Raw genomic sequence first — 20,670 nt, 5'->3', positions numbered from 1 at the left:
ACAAAACATTTGATTAAGGCTGCAGAACTGTTGAGGGCATCACACCAAAGTCCTCTCCTATCATCATCCACTAGTCACAACATTTTTCCTGCAGGGAGTACTAATTAGTGACTAGAAACAGGTTCCTGGTGACTTTTGCCTGCAACCCCCAAACAACTAAGTATTACAGAAGTAACCACAGAAGCCAGTTTCTGCCTGGCTGAGATTAGCATAGTCTATATGTTTTGATGAAAAAGTGTTTTTGAACTTTTCCAGAACCATTTTCTTTGAATAACTGGCTGCTGGAGATCCAGCATCAATAAATCAACCAGATGGTAAATACCTAGGCACATGATTTATTTGGTAAGGCTATATGCTTCAGACTGTCAGAATGTCAAATGACAACTGACATCCTAACATTCAAAATTAGATCCAAAAGCTCAGCACTGGATTGGACTTAATGATTCACAGCACATACTAAGTTTGTTAAATGCGACACTCTACTTAATTAATTAAAAGTCTGTTTGTCCAAATTAAATAGATTCCCTGATGAAAAAGTTACATTTGTTTCAATAAATTGCCAACTCACACACACAATCCAATACATGAATTTCATATTAAAACACAAGTCAGTATCATTACTGGAACAATACAAATGTATCCTAGGGAGGGCAATTTCTTCAACTCTAATATTAGACATGGCTGCAGCATTGACAGGGTCCAACTCCTTTCCAAATTTTGAATCTACAATAATCTTCTATAGGTAATACTTACATTTATATCCTTCAACTCTCCCTGGCAACCTTGACAATACCTAACAAAAAATAACACAAATATTATTTTTTTTCCTCTGACAATCTTGTTTTCTTTCTATTCCTGTCCTGAAATCATGGATTCCTTTTTGAGATATGGTGTTAGAGGCCTTCAAATTCTTTTCCTAAATGCCACTTCTTGTGTGTAAGCCTCAATTATTAGCATTGGCAAAGTATTAACATATCATAGCCAAAGCTCCTACTGTCTGCCTCAAATGTGTGGAATCCACTCTTCCAGTAAAGGTGCAAAAAACTGAGATGCATGAAGATCAGTTTGTAAAATTCCATTCTTTGAATACAAATTAGTTCATGTACTTCTAAACTAGGGCATGCATAAACACATTGCAGATTTTCACACAATACAATATACAACTTTTGTAGCTACGTGGATAATAGCAGATGTAAAATTCTGTGCAGTCTGTAAATGATCTAGAAAGAGAAACAAATCTGCAGTTTTCTTAATTTACTTAAAATATACATATAGAACATAGAACTGTACAACACTGGTACGAGACCTTCAGCCCATGATTCTCACTGTCAACACTATCTATGCATCTCATGACTTTATAGACTTCTATCAAGTCTCATCTCAGCCTGCGCTGCTCAAGAGAAAACAACCTGAGTTTTCCTAGCTCTCTCCTTATAGCTCATATCCTGTAATCCAGGCAGCATCCTGGTAGACCTCTTCTGCACATTCTCCAAAGCCTCCACATTCTTCTTGTAATATGGTGACCAGAACTGAACACAATATTCTAAATGTGATCATTTAATTTCAGTTATTTTGTTAAGAATTCTATTATTGCACACAAAATAAAACCTACCGCACGCCGTAAAGTACCTAAATTGTGCCCTATCATATTGTGATCAGTTATTTTTTAAGGTGTTTTTGTGGACGAAGTGCTGGATCTTCTTTAAAAGTGCCTTGGGAATATTTAAATGAACCTTAACAGGAAGCCAGAACTACAGTTTAACATTGCATTAAAGACTGCAATTCTATCAGTGCAGCAGTGTCTCAGCGATATGTTTAAGCATCAATCTAGGCCATGCGTTCAAATCTCTATTAGAATTTGATCCCACAACCTCCTGATTCAGAGGTGAGAACGTTACTGAGATGAGCTATCAACAGAGCCACACAGGTATGATTTCTCTATTACTGCAGTAAATGTAAAAGATGTTTAAAGAATTTTTTCAGATAAATGATAACTGATTTTAGGAGGAGAACAATATTAACCACTACTTTTTACTGAACAAAACCACTGATTTTTTTTATTACAACATACGTTTCTCCCTGAATCTCCTCCAAGGATGTTTCTCTGAAAGCTTCCAGTGGGAACAGGTGATGGTAAGACCTGGCCAAGTGAGGTGCAGACACTAATGTAAGACCTAAAAGAAATGAAAACAACTTAGTTATAGATAAGATCTTCCCTTCTGATACACAATGTCCATCTACAAGATTTATTATAACACAGAACGTCAAAAACAATTTGAGCCATGTGTGTAACCTTCACTTATTTTTCAAAATATCATCATGCAAAAAAGACAAGGAAACACACAAGAACACAGAACACCAACCAAATAGCAAATATATATCAGGAAGGATTTACAGCTGCATGAGGGCAAGTCCCCACACATTCTTTTGGAATACAATAGGATATAGATTAATATAGAACTTACTTTTCTGTAATCAATGCTTAACATTCCCAATAAATTAGGATTTCACTGCATATTGCAGCCACAGTCCACAGTGCAGCCCATGAAGCCTATCTGGCTAACAAAACGACCGGCAAAGTCAAATAATAATGCCAAACAGAAAAGGTTTTTCACTTGAGATTTTTTTAATTGTGTTCCTTATTAATTGATTCTTTTTCGGATTCCTCCACTCCATTATTCAACCTACCCTCAGCACCATAATTAACCTCAAAGTTAATACAACTCTTGACTGTGACATACTGCCTGTTTTAGATTCACTGCTAATATTGATCAAGTCAACTTTTTCTGCTGTCACTCCTCCAGGGCATTGCTTTCCTCAAGGTTTGATTATCACCTATGCAGCGCAGTAAATATATAATCTCAGGTAAACAATACGTTCTCCCGTCCTAACACGATCACCTCCCGAGTACTGCAGCTTTCCACGCTTGGTTTTACAAAGAACAATACCGCACAGCAACAGGCACTTTAGCCCTCCAAGCTTGCCCCAACACATTTTGCCCTTCTAAACTAAAACTGTCTTCACTTACAGGATCCGTATCCCTCTATCCCCTTCCTATTGGTGTATTCATCCAGGTGCTTCTTGAATGCTGCCATTGTATCTGCTTCCACCACCTCCTCTGGCAGCGTGTTCCAGGCACCCTTTGTGTGAAAAACTTGCCTTGTACATCTCTTTTAAACCTCCCTCCTCCTCCTCACCACCACCCTCCCTCCCGCCCCAAACCTGTCTCTCCTAATAATTGACCCCTCCACCCTGGGAAAAAGCCTCATACTTTCCATTCTATCCATGCCATTCACGATCTTGTAAACTTCTATCTGGACGCCCCTCAAACTCCTGCATTCCAGTGAAAACAAACCCTGTCTATGCAATCTTTCTTCACAGCTAAAATACCCCATACCAGGAAACATCCTGATAAACCTTTTCTTTACCCTATCCAAAGCATCCACATCCTTCTGGTAGTGTGGTGACTAGAACTGTTCTCTCCCATTTGTTATTTCATATTACCAGTTTAATGTCATCTACAAGCATAGGATTAGCTTGCATGTGTATATGCAACACCAAGCTCCATCTACCCAATTGGCTCCTCTGAGTGATTTACTCCAGCCTGAGGTTCTACCTCCACCATCTACATTTTTGATCCCAAGATTATTGACCATTTCCAATTTCTTCTGTCCTACAATATAAAGCACAATGACTGATGTCCATAGTTCATCCCAAAAACCACTTCACTTCATTATTCACTAGTCCACCTTCAGACATATCAAATAATCTGATTTTTTTCTACCACAATTCTATGTTTGAAAGTGAATGTACTCACCACATACTTTGCATTCCACGGGCAGTTCGGTATATTTGGCTCTGCACTGAGGACAATAATATCCACCAAGTGTTAAGATTGGCCCACTATTGCTATCTAAATGTCTAAAAATACAAGAAGGTAACACAAAAAATTTAAATTAATTTCCTTGTAATGATTACATTTAATTTACATCATAAAGTTTGTAAATTTCCAAAACCCTAAAGGAAAATTGTGAATACCAGTACAGATCAAGGATGGATAAAGATTGATGTTCCACTCTAAGTTTGAGTTCCCAGTTCCCATTGCATAGAGAAACACAAAGAGAAGACAGCAACATGTCCCAGAAAGGGAAAGGAATGAGAAAATTTGACCTGTTATTAAAGGGTGCAACTTGCTCAAATCCTCAGAGGCAGAGTTGCCAGGCAAGTTGGAAATCAAATTACAGTCACAGAATGTTTGCAAAAGTAAAAGAGGCCATATAACTTTTATTCCACATAGCTCAACATGTCCATGCCAGCCAATACAGTCCAATCCTTCTTTCGAGCATTTGGTTGAGGTTATAGTACTCAAAATCTACCTCCGGACCCCTATTAAATAAACTGAGGGCTTCTGACTCTATTACACTTGCAAGCAGTGAATTTCAGACCCATATCATCCTCTTGGGGGAAAAAAAAAGAATTTTCCTCATCTCCCCTCTAATCTTTCCAATAATTACTTTAAATCTACACTCCCTAATCACTAGCCGCCCTGCTAAGGTGAATGGGTCCTTGCCATCCATTCTATATGGACACCACAGTTTCCAATCTCAATCAAATCTCCACAACCTTTTCCATTTCAAGGAGAACACGACCAATCCAGCCAAACTTTTGTCACAGTTACATTTTTGCAGTCCTGGCAAAATTCTCATAATTCTTCTCTGCACTGTCTAGCGCAATTGCATGCTTTCTGTAATGAGATAACCAAAACTGCACATAATTCTCAACTAATGGATTTACACACATTCAGTACAATCCACCTGTGCTCTTATATCTTACACCATTTTTAACAAGTCTTATTCAGGAGATATGGAAACAAAAATGGAAGTTGCTGCAAAAGCTCAGCAGATCTGGCAGCATCTGTGAAGAAAAATCAGAGTTAACGTTTCAGGTCCAGTGACCCTTCCTCAGAACTGGATCTGAAACATTAACTCTGATTTTTCTTCACAGATGCTGCCAGACTTGCTGAGCTTTTCCAGCAATTTCTGTTTTTGTTCCTGATTTACAGCATCCGTAATTCTTTTGGTTTTTATTCAGGAGATATGGGCTTTGTTAGTTGGGCCAGCATTTATTACCCAGCCCTAATTGCCATTGGGAAGCTGCCTTATTGACCCACTGCAGTTTATGTGGTATAGGCACACAAGTCATTGTTAAGGAGTGAGTTCCAGGATTTTGATCCAGCAACAGTGAAGGAACAGCAATATATTTAAATATAATGTGGAGGCCAGGAGGCAACAGCATGACAGGTGTCTGACTGGATCCTGAGCGTGTAGGTAGCTTGTAAATGAATAATACAAAGGCAGGTCTCCAAGATGCAAGAGACAGCATCTCCTTTTTTCCTCCCTCTGTAGCGAAGTAATCAAGGACTGAGAGAAAGCTGACCTTTGCCACCGCTTGTTATAAACTGTTGCCTGTAAACAATGACTAAGAGACTGAACAAGAGCGGAACAAAGTTAATAGGCAAAATTGTTCCCACTCAAACAGCTGTAGAACCAAAAGGCGCAGTTTGGAAGTGTTTTACAAAAAGAAGGAAATGCAAGGTGTAAAAAGCAGCAAAGAGGATCCAAAATGCACGGTTTTGAAGCTGATGGAGGCAGACTGAATTGCGGCATTCAAAAGGACACTGGATAATTATTTAACTATAAACAACGTGCAGTGTTACAGTGAAAAGGCAGGATATTGGCAATCGTAAAAACCACATCTTTCTACCTTTCTTTATTTCGGATTATGGACCAAAATGGGAAAAGGACTGCCTAAAACTGTGGAAGGAGTTGCTGTGCATTTAAAAAAACAAGTTACTGGAACTCATTGTGAGATGTGTTTCCATGTTACCTTGTTCAAGCAGGAGGGGAAAATGTTTGAGACTCAGTGGCACCATGGATGGATGCGTGTTCAGGGCAAACCTCACCCAAAGACAAACTGCTGATTTTTTTTTTTCTGATTAAGACCAGATGGGGAGGCCAAGAGTCATCATCATGACATCAACTCTCTGATTGGTTCCTGGACAGGTGGATAGTTTCTATGTGAACAACACAGAGACAGCAGGTCTCCAGAATGCAATAGACAGTGTCTCTCTTTTTTGTCTCTCTGTAGTGAAGTAACAAAGAACTCAAAGATAGCTAATCTCTCTTACCATTCACTGTAAGCTGTTGCCTCTAATCATTGACTAAGTAACTGAACAATTCATATGTCACTTCACTGCCTCTGAAGGACTTGGATATGACGATCGTGGATAAGAAGAACTTGGATGAAGTAAAAGGGATTGTGTGCGTGTGCGTGCATGTGATTGAAGAAGGGGTTAGGAGTTTCAGCTAGTAGAATTATGTGTTTATATTTCATATTTATGTTTGCCTGTGGTGTGAATTTGTAATAATTAACAATTCACAGTAAGTACAGACACCTAGTGTTTTTTGTTAACCAAGTCTACCAGACTGGCAAATTGGGTACTACGAGTAATTTGACTAAATGTTTAATTTTTGTGACTGCGAGTAGTGGGACACAGGTATCAGTGCGCTTCTCAAGTGGGCCCTGACACATGACATTAAAGTACTGAGACAGCGGATGTGAATATGATGGGCTGAACAGCCTCCATCTGCACTGTAACAATTCTATGCATTTGTGAAGGACTTATGAAAATTTGAAGAGGGTGAGAGCAATGCAATAACTAATTAACTAAATTATTTAGTTTTCCGATTCAACTTTCTTTTGTTCCTCATAAATCTGGAAGTTCCCAAATATTTTAGCTTGTCTGTTGCAATCTCCCCAGTCAGATTTCTGCCCCTGCCACAATACCAATAGGCTCTTATCAATGTGAAACTATGTCAAAGGTAAACTTTTCCTCCTCATCCTTCTCAACCTGTCTGCAACCTTTGATGCAATTCACCATACCATCCTCCTCACATTCCTCTCCACTGACACCCAGCTGGGAGAAACTGCTCTCACATACTTCCAACTGTATTCAGTGCTCAACAGAGAATCACTTGCAATGCCTTATTCCCACACCATTGCCTCCAATATCCCCCAATGGCTTGGTCCCCTCCTATTTCCCATCTGTATGCTGCCCATCTATGTAGCAATATCAACTGAACGCATGGTGTTAGTTTTCACACATATACCAATGACATTCAGCTCTAACTCACTACCACTTCTCTCAATCCTTCCGAATGATAAAACTGTTTATCTGACATCCAGTGTTGGGTGAACAGAAATTTCCTCCAATTCGGTATCAGGAAGCTACTGTTTTTGATCACTTCCATTCCCTAACTACTGAGACAAGAAACAATTGCTTGGGAACAAGACATTGTTCAAAACTCTCTACCAATAATAAAATGATGAGACACTTTGCTTGAAATGTTTTTATCAAATTTAAAACTTTAGTATCTAAATCCCATGTGACTTTATTCGTCTAGTCATTTTTTTTCCTTACGTGTGATGTCTACATCTTCTTCCTATTTGCCTCATATTTTTGTCCAAATTTAATACCTAACTCCCCAATCTACTATTAGGTGTTAAAATTAAAATACATTCACTGGTCTATGTGGCTATTTATCATTCATTTGTTACTTAATTATTGCAAGAGAGACATGAAGTCAAAGCTTTTAGCTTTGCCGTGGACAAGACCAAACCACAACAAAAAGCAACTCTGGAAGGAAACAATCAATACAGCATAAGAGGATTCTAATCGGGTGGGCAATGGTTGGAATATGAATGAAGCAGCAATTGTTAATGGTTCTCATTATATGATTAAATTCAAACTTGATTTGTCAGACCCTCACTATGGGGATGCAGCAAGAACAGGTTGCCTTAGAGTCATACACAGAAACAGACCCTTCAGTCTAACTCACCCATGCTGACCAGATATCCTAAACTGATCTGGTCCCATTTGCCAACATTTGGCCCATATACGTCTAAGCTCTTCCTATTCATGTGCCCATCCCATAAATGTTGTAATTGTACCAGCCTCCACCACTTCCTTTGGCAGCTCATTCCATATGGGCACCACCCTCTCCGTGAAAAAGGTGTGCCTTAGGTCTTTTTTAAATCTTTCCCCTCTCACCTTAAACCTATGCCCTCTAGTTTTGGACTCACCTGTTCTGGGGAAAATGCTGACATATTGCTTTTGCTTCAAAGAACAGGGAGCTGTGTGTGATGAAATGTAGCATTTAGCACAGGCAAATGAATCACACTGAGAGTCTGACTGATGATCCTAAATTCATCTCCAATGTAATCCTTAGCAGAGTCAGGAGTTTAAAAAAAAATCTGTTCATGGAATATGGGCATTACTGGCTATGCCAGTATTGATTGCTCATTTGTAATTGCCCTCAAGGAAGTGGTGTTGAACCATCTTCTTGAATCACTTGTAGTCCTTCCTGGTGGTGTAGATAGCAAAGGGAATTCTAGGATTTTGATCCTTTGACAGAAAAGGAATGGCAGTGATCTATTTCCAAGTTAGAATGGTGAGTGACTTGGAGGTGAACTTGCAGCTGGTGGTATTGTGGTGTTCCTGGGCATCTGTTGCCCATGTCCTTGTAGGTGGTAGTGGCTATGGGGATAGAAGGTGCTGCCTGGAGTGTCTTGATGAATTTCTGCAGTGCACCTTGTAGACGGTACACAATGTGGCTACTGAGCAGGAGTGATGAAAGGAGTGAATGCTTATGGGTGTAGTGCCAACAAAGAGGCTGCTCTAGCCTGGATGGCATCAAGCTTCTTGACTGTCATTGCAGCTGCACTCAACCCAGGTAACATGATAGTATTCCATTAAACCCCTGATTAATGCCTTGTGGACAGGCCTTGGGGAGTCAGATGGTGAGTTACTCACTGTGGACCCCCAGTCTCTGATCTGCTCTTGTTGATAAGAAAGCATATTAATAAAGGAACAGATTTCATTTACCTATTTGCCTATTAAGGAAAGCTGTAACCATTTAAAAATGACCAAAACTAGTAAATTGCAGAAAATTAATGTTAGCCAACTGACTGACATAATCTTCAAAACGATGTGCAACAGCCCAAATCACCACTGTATAGTTAAATCTGCAGCGTCAATTCCTTTCATTGTTAATAACATGTCAATTTCCTATCTAACCAAAATGCTTTGGGAAGCCAACTACCAAATTAACGGTTTACATTAAATAACATTTATTATACTTACGCCATGCTGAAACATGGTTTTGCATCCTGATCTGATAAGGATACCATTGTATGCTGGGGAAAACCTTACAATAGAAAGAAAATGAGCATTTCTATTTCATAATCAAAATATTTAATTCCTTAACATTAAAAAAAACTGAGTAGATTTATCAAGAAACCTCCATTATCATCAATGCTGATGCCAGTGTAAATGATATGTATCTTAATGGAATATCTGCAACATTAAATGAAGAAGTGTCAATTCTTTCTCACAAAGACAAAATCAATTACAGGTAGAAGGGCATTGTTTCAGCAAACTGGATATACAGACCAACATCCCCATAGCTCTTTTAAGTTTGCAACATTTTGCTCTTCATGCCCAAAATCCAAGGCTTTGTTGTATTGTTGTTAATCAACTTTCACAGAGTGTCAGTGTCATCCCAGTCCTTATGAACAGTCCTGACCCAAAACATCAACTCTCCTGCTCCTCTGATGCTGCCTGACCTGCTGTGTTCCTCCAGCTCCACACTGTATTCACAGTGTCAGGTTTGCTAATATTATACGTATGTTTCATTTAAAAGTTTAGCTGGACAAATATTTTAAGCTTTTACTCAGCTATGTTTTAACAAATTTGATAAACTGGAATATCTCCTTTGATTCATATCATCTATCTTATAAACAGTTGAAGCATACAGGTTATGAACATCTTGGTTCATTGCCTGGTTTTAGCAGATTTTGCAAATTTAGCAGGGGGTCACTGTAAAAGGTTTCAACATCATCCTTGGATAGGGAGTAAGAATGACGAGAGCTTCCACTTCTGGTCCTTATCCAGAATTCTTATTGTCATTGAACACGAAGTGAGAGCAAAATGATAGAATATTCAACGTTAACTTTTTAAACCTTAGAAATAAAAATATTTGAATAGAATTGTTCTCAACCCCTACAGCAGATGACAACTATCCTCAGAATGCTTTTCTTCTCTCGGAATACAACCTCAGCTGTCTGTTAAGATGGCATCTGGCAATGCCTTCCATGGCATAGCAATAAACTTCATATTAGTGTGGAAGTGTTATTAATGAAAAACAAATTGCCCAGTATTTAGTACCTTCCTTATCAAACTTAAAATAGTCTGAATTCAACTGAGAAAATTACTTCATAATTATTGCATGCAAAAAATCCATATCTATATTCCAAATAACAAAGAACATAAACAGCATCACAAACTCAAGCATGAACTGACTAAAAATGTACTTACCCATACGAATGAGAGAACACTCTGAATTGGAACTGGCAGGCGGTGGACTCACATGATAATTAAGCAACTCTTTAAAATGGCTCTCATCTAAAATAACATGGTATGTACCTATAGAAGGGGCCACAAGAAAACAAAATCACACCTAAAATTCTACCTTTTTTGTGAACTAGATCATTTTATTTTTAACTTTTATATTCCTGTGTCATTGTTGTGACTTAAATTTTGTCACTAAGAATTAGTTAGCAAAACATTCACAGGGGTGACTTCACTCCCTCACACAAACTCTGCTGAGAGTGACATGACTAGTGCAGGAGTCAAATCCCGACCCAACGTTTACAAAGTACATATGATACTGCGTTTTGGGTTTGATACCATATATACTCATATAAAAGTCCAAAGTCAATTTAGTGTAAAGTCAAATTGACTGAGCCTTTGAAAAATTATTTTTCATAACAATGGATTTTACACAACAAAATGGATCAGATCAAAGCTCTGCAGTCCTGCCACACCAGCTACTTCATCAATGATCATGCCTCCATTAAAAAAAAGTTAGAAGTCGAGACTTTTGTTGATGATTACACAATGTTCTGCACCCTTCACAATTCCTGATACCTCAACAACGGGGGAGCCCAGCACATCAGTGCAAAAGTCAAGAGAGAAGCATTTGTATCTAGCTAGAAGTGCCGAGTAGATAATAATCTTAACCTCTGCCTGAGATCGCCAGCATCACAAATGTCGGTATTCAGCCCATTTGATTCGCTGTATGTGATATCCAATATGACCAAAAGTACTGGAAACTGAAAGGGCAATAAACCTGACAATATTCCAGAAATAGTACCGAAGGCAAGTGCTCCAGAACTAGTCATGCCCCTAGTTTAGTTGTTTCACTACTGCTACAACACTCGAATTCAATCTAGTATTCTCCCGGTCATTGTTTCAGAAAGCAACATTGTATAGCATAGCTCAACGTTACGTAGAACATTCATTGCAAGTTTAAAAACTCTCTTGGTATTTCAGTTATAAAACAGTCCAGCTTTCATTTCAGCTTTATCGTCCCAAAAACAATGTGGTCTCTTACAGTACAGACAACTGGTCACAAAAAGCCACAGCTGACAGTGGTCCATCTTGTCTGGCACAAAATCAATGGTGATACTCATGTTGAAAGCTCTCCCGAAAAACAAATTTAACAAAGTTTTATTGTCTGTTTCTTGAATATTTTAAGGTAGGGGTGCATAGATTCTCAGTAAGGGGGTGAAGAGTTATCAGGATCAGTGGGAATGTAGATTTGAAGTTAAATTCAGATCAGCCATGATTTTATAAAACAGGCAAAGAAGGGTCAAGGGGCTGAATGGCCTACACTTGCTTCTTGTTTGCATGTTCCTATGTTCCATATTCACAAGAAAAGTTGAATAGAAGAGGTGGTTGCAAAAAATTAACCAAAATTGGGTCTAGATGCATGGTATGAATTTGATCCCATATTTTCAAAAGCTATGTTTCTAAAATGAGGAATATCAAATGTGTTCAATGGTACCAACTAAAATTACTTTTGAAATGATGATGCTGAAGCTACTGGTACAAGCAATGATGAAGACAATGAATTTTCGTACGATGTATTCCAACCAGGCTTTTAGGACAAATCGTTCAGTCATAAAGTCATAAAGATCTATAGCACAGTAAAAGGACCTTTGGCCCTTTGAGTCTACAGTGGTTCAGTGATCGGACTGATTTTGAAGTATTTCAATGTGAAGTGTTATTGTTAATTTGTTATCATATTCCCTCACATATTGCATTGTATGATGTATATATAGTTGACATTTTATGAAATAAGTGTTAGTGTTATGAATTCATTCGTGTTGTTAGTTTTAAAACTTTATTCCTTTGCGGCACATTTTCTCGGGCCAAAATCAAGCAATTCCTCTAACGCATTACTCATGTAAAAGTTAACCCCACGACTTTCAGCTTAAAAAATTGGTCTCAAAGATTTTACATGGGTATATATGGCAAATTAATTTTCAAATGGCAATACTGACTAAATATTTCGAAGAAGTGTACAATGAGATGTTGCACAATAATATCAGATCTACTGATTTGATTGGAAAAATTGTATTAGCATAGATAGAGAATTGGTTAACTAACAGAAAGCAAAGAGTGGGGATAAATGAGTGCTTCTCTGGTTGGCGATCAGTGACTAGTGGGGTGCCTCAGGGATCAGTGTTCGGACTGCAATTGTTTGCGATTTACATAGATGATTTGGAGTTGGGGACCATGTATGACACTAAGATTAATGGTACAGCGAAGCGTGCAGAGGACTCTGAAAGTTTGCCGAGGGATATAGATAATTTGAGTGAGTGGACAAAGGTCTGGCAGATGGAGTACAATGTTGATAAATGTGAAGTCTTCATTTTGGTAGGAATAACAGTAAAATGGACTATTATTTGGACGGTAAAAAATTGCAGCATGATGCTGTGCAGAGGGACCTGGGTGTCCTTGTGCATAAATTGCAGAAGGTTGGTTCACAGGTGCACCAGGTAATTAAGAAGGCAAATGGAATTTTGTCCTTCATTGCTAGGGGATTGACTTTAAAAACAGGGAGGTTATGTTACAGCTGTATTGGAGTACTGTGTGCAGTTTTGGTCTCCTTAATTGGGAAAGGACGTACTGGCACTGGAGGGGTTGCAGAGCAGATTCACTAGGTTGATTACAGAGTTGAGAGGGTTGGCTTATGAGGAGAGACTGAGTTGACTGGGATTATATTCATTGGAATTTAGAAGAATGAAGGGGGATCTTACAGAAACATATAAAATTGAGGTTGTAGACTTGCTCGCCAAGCCAGTGGGTTTGGTTGCAAACGTTTTGTCACCGCGCCTCCGGTGAAGTGTCGGTGTTCTGTCCCACTTGTTACTTATATGCCTTGGTTTGCTGGATTAGTTGGCATTACTTTTGGTTCTGTTTCTCAGTGGTTTGTATAGAGAGTCTAATTCAATGTGTTTGTCGATGGAGTTCCAGTTGGAATACCAAGACTCCAGAAATTCCCTGGCGGAAATGGCGTCTGATGATCTTCTGGATGTGGATGCTGGTGAGGTTGTAGGTAAGGGCCCAAACACACCTTCCAGGTGAAGCAACACTTCACCTGCACGTCCCACAATCTAGTCTACTGCATTCGCTGCTCACAATGTGGTCTCCTCCACACCGGGGAAACGAGGCGTAGGCTCAGTCACCGCTTTGCAAAATATCTATGTTTTGCCTGCAAAAGCGACCCTGAGCTTCCAGTTGCCTGCCACTTTAACTCACCACCCTGTTCCCTGGCCAACATCCCTGTCTCAGGCTTGCTGCAGTGTTCCAGTGAACCTCAGTGCAAGCTGGAAGAACATCACCTCATTTTCCACTTGGGGAACCTACAGCCCTCCTGGACTCAATATTGAGCTCAATAATATTAAGGTCTAAACACTCCCATGTCCTAGCGCCCTACCCCATAGGCCTTGTTATCACATAGCCTGCCATTACACACTATCTATTGTTAGTCACTAACAGTCCCATTAATAGCTATTCACCCTCGTAGCCAGATCGTTATCAACTCCTTTGTCTATTGAACTGCTCTTCTCTCTCTTTGGTCTCTATCCCCACCTATCATTTGCTCCTTACCTCCTCCCCCTCCTATCTTCTTCACATAAACCATCATTTTCCTAGCTACGCTCAGTTCTGAGGAAGGGTCACCGGACCAAAACACTAACTCTGACATTTTTCTTTACAGATGCTGCCAGACCTGCTGAGCTTTTCCAGCAACTTATTTTTTTTTTAACCCCTATCTATCCCTGTACCCCTGCATTTCCTATGGCTAATCCACCTACCCTACACATCCCTGGATGCTATGGGTAATTTAGCATGGCCAATCCACCTAGCCTGCACATCTTTGGACTGTGGGAGGAAACGCAGGCATGAGGAGAATGTGCAAACTCCACACAGACAGTCACCCAAGGCTGGAATCAAACCCGGGTCCCTGGCACTGTGAGGCAGCAGTGCTAGCCACTGAGCCACCGTCTGCCCCAGTTGAATGCAATATTCTAAGAGTGGTCTCACTAATGTCCTGTACAGCTGCAACATGACATCTCAACTCCTCTACAAAACGCACTGACTAATGAAGGCAAACATACCAAACGGCTTCTTCACTACTCTGTTTACCTGCAACTCCGCTTTCATGGAAGAATGCCCATTTCATGTTAAGAACTTTGCTTAAATATATACAGTTAAGTTGGTCATAAAAGTAAAGCAATATTACAAAGTTAAACACATCCTTTTGCATAGAGATAAAAAACATTATACAAACCACCTTTCGACATAATCCCACCCTGATAGGTCACTTTTGATTGGTGGTAAAAATGAGTTAAAACATTGACCATTAACTGCCAGTTTAAATTCATCATAATTAACTTTTTGTCACATATGCAAATAGATAATAAAACAGATTCGACTTTTTTTCCACTAGTTTTCCCATCCCTTCTTCTGAAAGATTGATTTATTGCTAGGATATTTGCCCTGGGTATCAATCATCTTCCAGGTTTGGCAGGTTGAGCATATCATACCAGAGTCTAATTCTCCAATTATTCAATGTTCAGATGCAGACTTTTAACTAAGAGTTCTAAATCGCAACCAGAAGCAGGAAAACATTCCACAGTTCCCTTTCTTAATACAGAGCATAAACAATAATTGTAGTACACTAACTGCTTCAGCAACAAGTCAGGACAGACCAAAAATCAAATCTAGGACTCTCTTAGTCTACACTGTTGAGCCACTTTTTGCCTTAAGCCCACTGATTAAGAGAGATTTAAAGCAAACACTTAGAAAAATATTTTTCATTTTCTTTACTAACATGAACAGGATGAGTTGTATAGTTCAGATTACCTACCACCAGTCTCGCGGGTGAGAACAGTGCAAACTCGAACTTCTGCAGATAGGCCAATCACAGACACTCTGATTTTAGCAGCTTTCAAGCACTTCAGAAAGTAAAACAAAAACAGACAGATTAGCATAACTGTATCAAAAGCCTTAGAACACCAAAAGTGAATATGTAACAACATTAACAAAACATTTTTCCTTCTTCAGTTTTCTGCAAATTATTATTCTTTCTTCCATCCACTCTCCAGTACTTCACGATCATGGTCCTTATTCATGTGCAAAATCAACAAGCTATTCAACTGCAGTGAACATAACAGTTGTACAAACTGTACTTCCTCCCTATCCATATTTACAACTTCCAGCAGACATATGTCAAATAGCAATTAGAAGCAGAAACCTTGCTTGATTTTCTCCTCCCTGACCCTTGGCACTCAAGTCAAAAGTAGTATCTCTTCCATCACCCCAGGTATGATCACCAATTCAACACAAAGCAGGCAATAAAGTCTCTTGAGAATTCCAATTATTGAAGAAATCAAAAAAGATGATAAATATTACAAGTGTATCTCTGCCAAATCTAAAAAGGACAATGCACAATCTCATTCCCTAGCCCGTTCACCACATCACAAAATTACAACAATTGACCTTAAGCTGAGAGCAGAGTGCCAGATTTTGGACGAGATGTGGAAAAATAGCTCAGTTTGAATATTCTTCCTATTCAATTGGCCAATGAAATGTCCAATCCAGATAATAACTTCTTGAAAAACAGCTGCTCGTAGAGAATCTATCAAGTAAATCAAAGGCTGGAATCCAGATTCTGAGATACCGAAGAACGGGTACAGACATGTGCACACATATACCAGGCAGGTACACATGCGTTACTTCTATCTCGTAGGATCAAAAAATATGAAGCATTTACCTTCACAAGGTCATAAATGTTGGATGGGTCACATGTTGTAAGACTGCTAAAAATGACAAGTATTTCACGGCTGGTGTGTCCTGGCATGTGCCTTTTGGGGAGAAGAATCAAAACGAAGACTGTCATCTGTACTGATCTAGTCCAAAATCTGATAAAATACAGCTCAAATCATCTCAGATGAAAAAAAAAATACAAACAGAAATAAAACCAAACAAACAAAAGGATGGGGTGGGCTGGGTTGGTGAAAGTTTGTTGAAATCAATCCAAAAACACTTACTTCAAAGTTTCCATGGCCAAGCTGAGTGAATTGTAAAGTGAAGGTTCTCCACTGCATGACAAACCTACAGCTTTCTTTAAGGCTTCTTTATGCTTTTTTGGATTTCCTAACACAGAAACAATGATAAAAACCATTCTCAATTGGAAATTACAAATAACCTTTATGCAAAGGAATAGAAAAACTGTATGTCACAAATAAATGAAATATTGGAATTTGCATACTGCATTTGTTTTAAATAGGTATGAGAAACAACATGACAGTCACGGAATCCAATTAGACTAAAAGGCATTGCCAGACTAAATCAAATTTCTTCTGGGATAAAAAGGAAACACAATGGAAATAGCTTGCTCAAACGAATTTTGTTTTCCAATGGTTCAGGTGTCCACTGTGTGCAAAATAATAAAGACTAATACTATTAGGATTACCTTGTGTGAACCATAAACCAAAATAATGCAATGTACCAAACTACTTCCAAATAAAGAAATTACCAACAAGATTTCACTTTTTGTAACATAAATCATAACTAATGAAAATGAAAATGAAACAATAATTAATAGGCAATGATATTTCAAATAAAAAAACGTAAATTTCACTTTCGTAGATGAAATAAAGATACATTTTCACCACCTGAAAGTACACACATGACCACTCACACAAATATGGTACCATGCAGAATCTCACAGTCTTTAAAACTCAATCAATTCAGCCCTCACTGACCAACCATATCTCTTTATAATTAACCAGTGAACATATGGCAACCTTCTCAGTTGGATGATGTCAGTCTCGATGATATATTTTTCCAGAATTCCTTTTCAACTGCCTATCAACAATGCTTGGTTCACAATCTGATTCCCTAATATAAACTCTCAAACTTTCTGCACGCTGCCTTTTGCATACTACCTTTTAGGATTTAGTTCCTTTTAGCATGTTTGTTCATCACTTCCTCAAAAATTCTTAGAAATCAATTTTTCTTACCAGGAAACACAAGCCAATCTTTTTATGGAGCTTTTCTGACTTTTATTTACACAAATTCATAGTATTCCTTTTTCTGTTTCTGTCAGCTTTCTATTTGTATCTGCAACTTTGTGCTGATGGCTTTCACCCTCCAGTTTTCCTGCTTATAGTTTTTCTTCATGTCTAGCCATGTGACCTCTGTCTTAACTTCCTTTTAATGGCACTGTTTCCAGGCCAAGGGTATTCAGGTAAAATGAATTAGAATTTATATTATCCAAGAAAATTCCATTGATGCTTACAATTGAGGCAAAATCTGAAAAGTCAATTTCACACAAGTGTTGTTGGAAATAACTACAGATACCAACAGACTATTTAAAGAAATTACAAATTTTCTTTGTGCAGTACTGCTTCTGGGTCAAAGGCTATCACAATACCACTCTATGTAATTTTCCCTGATATCATTTTCACAGCATGCAAATACACTACACGTTATCATTCAAAATTGATGACAGTGGGAAACATGACTCTGGGAATGCAGACAAGATGACTGATTTGTACATAGATCTTTTTCAAACAACATACAGTTACAAAGTCACTCGAATGCTATGCAATCCACGAATAACATCCAAGAGATATATTACAAAATTTCTTTCACAGTGCAAGCATGAATACAGAAATATGCTCAAGAATAGAAGAGGTGAGATCTAGGTTCCAGTTCTTTTGAGTCCTTAGCTAGACTTTTTAATCTAACTAACAATAGGCAAGAATTTCTTGTGGGCTGCTCCACTCCAGCATGCGACTCAAACTGCAATCTGAAAATCCTCCATCAGCTTCAATAGGCCTTTAATTACCTTAAATTGGCTACATGCCACTTTCAGACAGGTAATCCCACTGCTCTTGCATCTTGGAAAATGGTCCAGGGACAGAATAGAGCAGAATCACTGCCACGTATGCTGTCAATAGAAAATCTGGAGGGTGGAGCTGAACAAGCTGCTCAACAGTTTGCTACTGAATGCAATGTTATACAGCTGATTTCATACTTCATACAAATTGCTTCAATGCAGCCTTAAAATATAAAACACATATGGTACAAAATTATATTACCGGCAAGTTCAGTAAGTTTTTCTGCCCTTTTGTTTTTTGTAGTAACAATACCAATCTAAAAATAAAAGAAAGTGCAATTAGCAACAGGCATATTTAGCTGCCATGAGAAGAAAAATGAACAAAATACTTAATCCTTGGCTAAAGACACATACGGAAATAAACCACCACTGGACTCAACGTAAGGCAGAAAGACAAAATACTTTACGAATCCCACAAAACAAAATTCAAAGTGATGCATATTGTTACATAAATTGTACTTGGTTGGAATCCAGAAGAAAATCCGTAGTAATAGTCCAATGTACGTTTATTCATATGCCAAAAGGAACAAGAGAATATGTTTTTGGAAGGGCCAGGAAAAACTAGGATTGCATTCATTACAGTAGAGGGGATTAAGGGGATCAAATGAAAATTTAAAATGAACTTTTCTTTACATAGTACCTTTCGTTGCTTAGGGCTTCCCAAATATTTCATCGGCTGTGAGATGATTGGTTGTTATAATGTAGAGAAATGCAGTAGTCAATTTACGCACAAGGTCCCACATAATGACTAGACGATATGTTTTTAACTGATGTGAGTCCAGAATAAACTATTCACCAAGATTATATCAGGGCTAGGTTTAACTAGGTCGCAGAACCTTGAGTGGTATCGCTTGAAGTTCAAAAGGCTGAGAAGAAGTGGATGTAATATATTTGGGTTTTTAAAAAGGTGTTCATTACACATTAGATTACTTAATAAGATCAGAGCCCTGGTATCGGACATAGTATATTAGCATGGCTAGAGGATTGGCTAACTAATAGAAGACAGAGTTGGGAAAAGGGGATGCATTTTCAGGATGTTAACTTGTAACTAGTGGTGTACCACAGGGATCAGTGCAAGGACCACAATTATTTACAATATATATGAATGTCTTGGATGAGGAAAGTGCACGTACTATATGAAGTTTGCAGATGACACAAGAATAGATGGGAAGGCAAGTGGTGGGGATGATATTAAGAGTCTGCAGTGATATAGACAGGTTAAGTGAATGGGCAAAAATTTGGCAGATGGAATATAATGTGGGGAAATGTGAGGTTATGCACTTTGGCAGGAAAAATAGAGGAGCTGAATATTATTTAAATGGACAAAGACTGCAGAATTAGAGGGATTTGGGAATCCTCATCCTTAAAACGCAAAAAGCATGCATCCAAGCTTAGCAAGTAATAGGGAGGGCAAATGGAATGTTGGTATTTATTTCGAAGGGAATGGTGTATAAAAGTAGGGAGGTTTATCTAAAACAACACATGTTTCTAGTCAAATGACGGCTGGAATACTGGGCCTCTTATCTAAGGAAAGATAAGACGGCATTGAAGGCAATCCAGAAAAGGTTCACTAGGCTGATAGCAGGTATGTAGAAACTGTCTTACAAGGAGAGGCTGAGTTGATTGGGCCTGTACTGATTGGGATATAGAAGAATAACAGGCAACTTTATTGAAAGATACAAGAATCTTTCAGGACTTGACAGGGTAGACGTGCAAAGGTTATTGCCTCCTAGCAGGAAAGTCTAGGACCAGGTGTCATAATTTCAGAATAAGTAGTTGCACATTTAAGGGAGGGACAAGGGGGAAATTCATCTCTCAGAGGGTACTGAATCTTTGAAATTCTTTAACACAGAGGGCTGAGAGACAGGGTCATTAGTGTATTCAAGGCTTAGATAGATTTTTAATCAGTAAGGGAATGTAGGATTATGGGGAAAAGCAGAAAGTGGAATTTAGGATTATCAGATAAGACATAACCTCATTGAATGGTGGAGCAGATTCGATGAGCTAAATGGCCTGATTCTGCTCCCATGTCTTAAGGCCTTCTTAATCTCAAAAGTATTGTAAATTATAAAATGAATTCAACAGGGTAAAGTAAGGTAATCATTTTGTTTACTGAAGGAATACATAAGAAGAGGAGAGAAACTTAAATTAAAGGTGGAAAAATTTAAGAGTTAAATTAAGAAGTGTTTGTTCATACAAATGAATGCTTTGGAAATTATGAACTCTCTTCCTCAAAAAGTGTGAATACGAGGTCAACTATTATTTCTAAGAGTGAGATTGATAAGTTTTTATA

The 20,670-nt window shown here is 38.4% G+C and overlaps 1 protein-coding gene across 2 annotated transcripts in view; it reads right to left on the bottom strand.

Moving 5' to 3' along the window:
- gtf2h2 (general transcription factor IIH, polypeptide 2) overlaps positions 1 to 20,670 on the bottom strand; it is a 44,410-nt gene that overhangs the window by 3,468 nt on the left and 20,272 nt on the right. For both annotated transcript variants that reach the window (XM_048595000.1, XM_048595001.1), the window contains 9 exons: positions 18,580 to 18,634; positions 16,522 to 16,627; positions 16,245 to 16,335; positions 15,339 to 15,426; positions 10,436 to 10,543; positions 9,203 to 9,266; positions 3,818 to 3,921; positions 2,072 to 2,174; positions 754 to 793 (listed from right to left, as the gene is read on the bottom strand). In XM_048595000.1, coding sequence (XP_048450957.1) covers positions 754 to 793; positions 2,072 to 2,174; positions 3,818 to 3,921; positions 9,203 to 9,266; positions 10,436 to 10,543; positions 15,339 to 15,426; positions 16,245 to 16,335; positions 16,522 to 16,627; positions 18,580 to 18,634 — 759 coding nt within the window. The remainder of the gene's footprint in view (positions 1 to 753; positions 794 to 2,071; positions 2,175 to 3,817; positions 3,922 to 9,202; positions 9,267 to 10,435; positions 10,544 to 15,338; positions 15,427 to 16,244; positions 16,336 to 16,521; positions 16,628 to 18,579; positions 18,635 to 20,670) is intronic.

Source organism: Rhincodon typus, chromosome 3, assembly GCF_021869965.1.
Source record: "Rhincodon typus isolate 14 chromosome 3, sRhiTyp1.1, whole genome shotgun sequence".
Taxonomy (NCBI): Eukaryota; Metazoa; Chordata; class Chondrichthyes; order Orectolobiformes; family Rhincodontidae; genus Rhincodon; species Rhincodon typus.
Note: the sequence above shows the minus strand (reverse complement) of the source record. Positions and strands in the feature narration are given on the sequence as shown.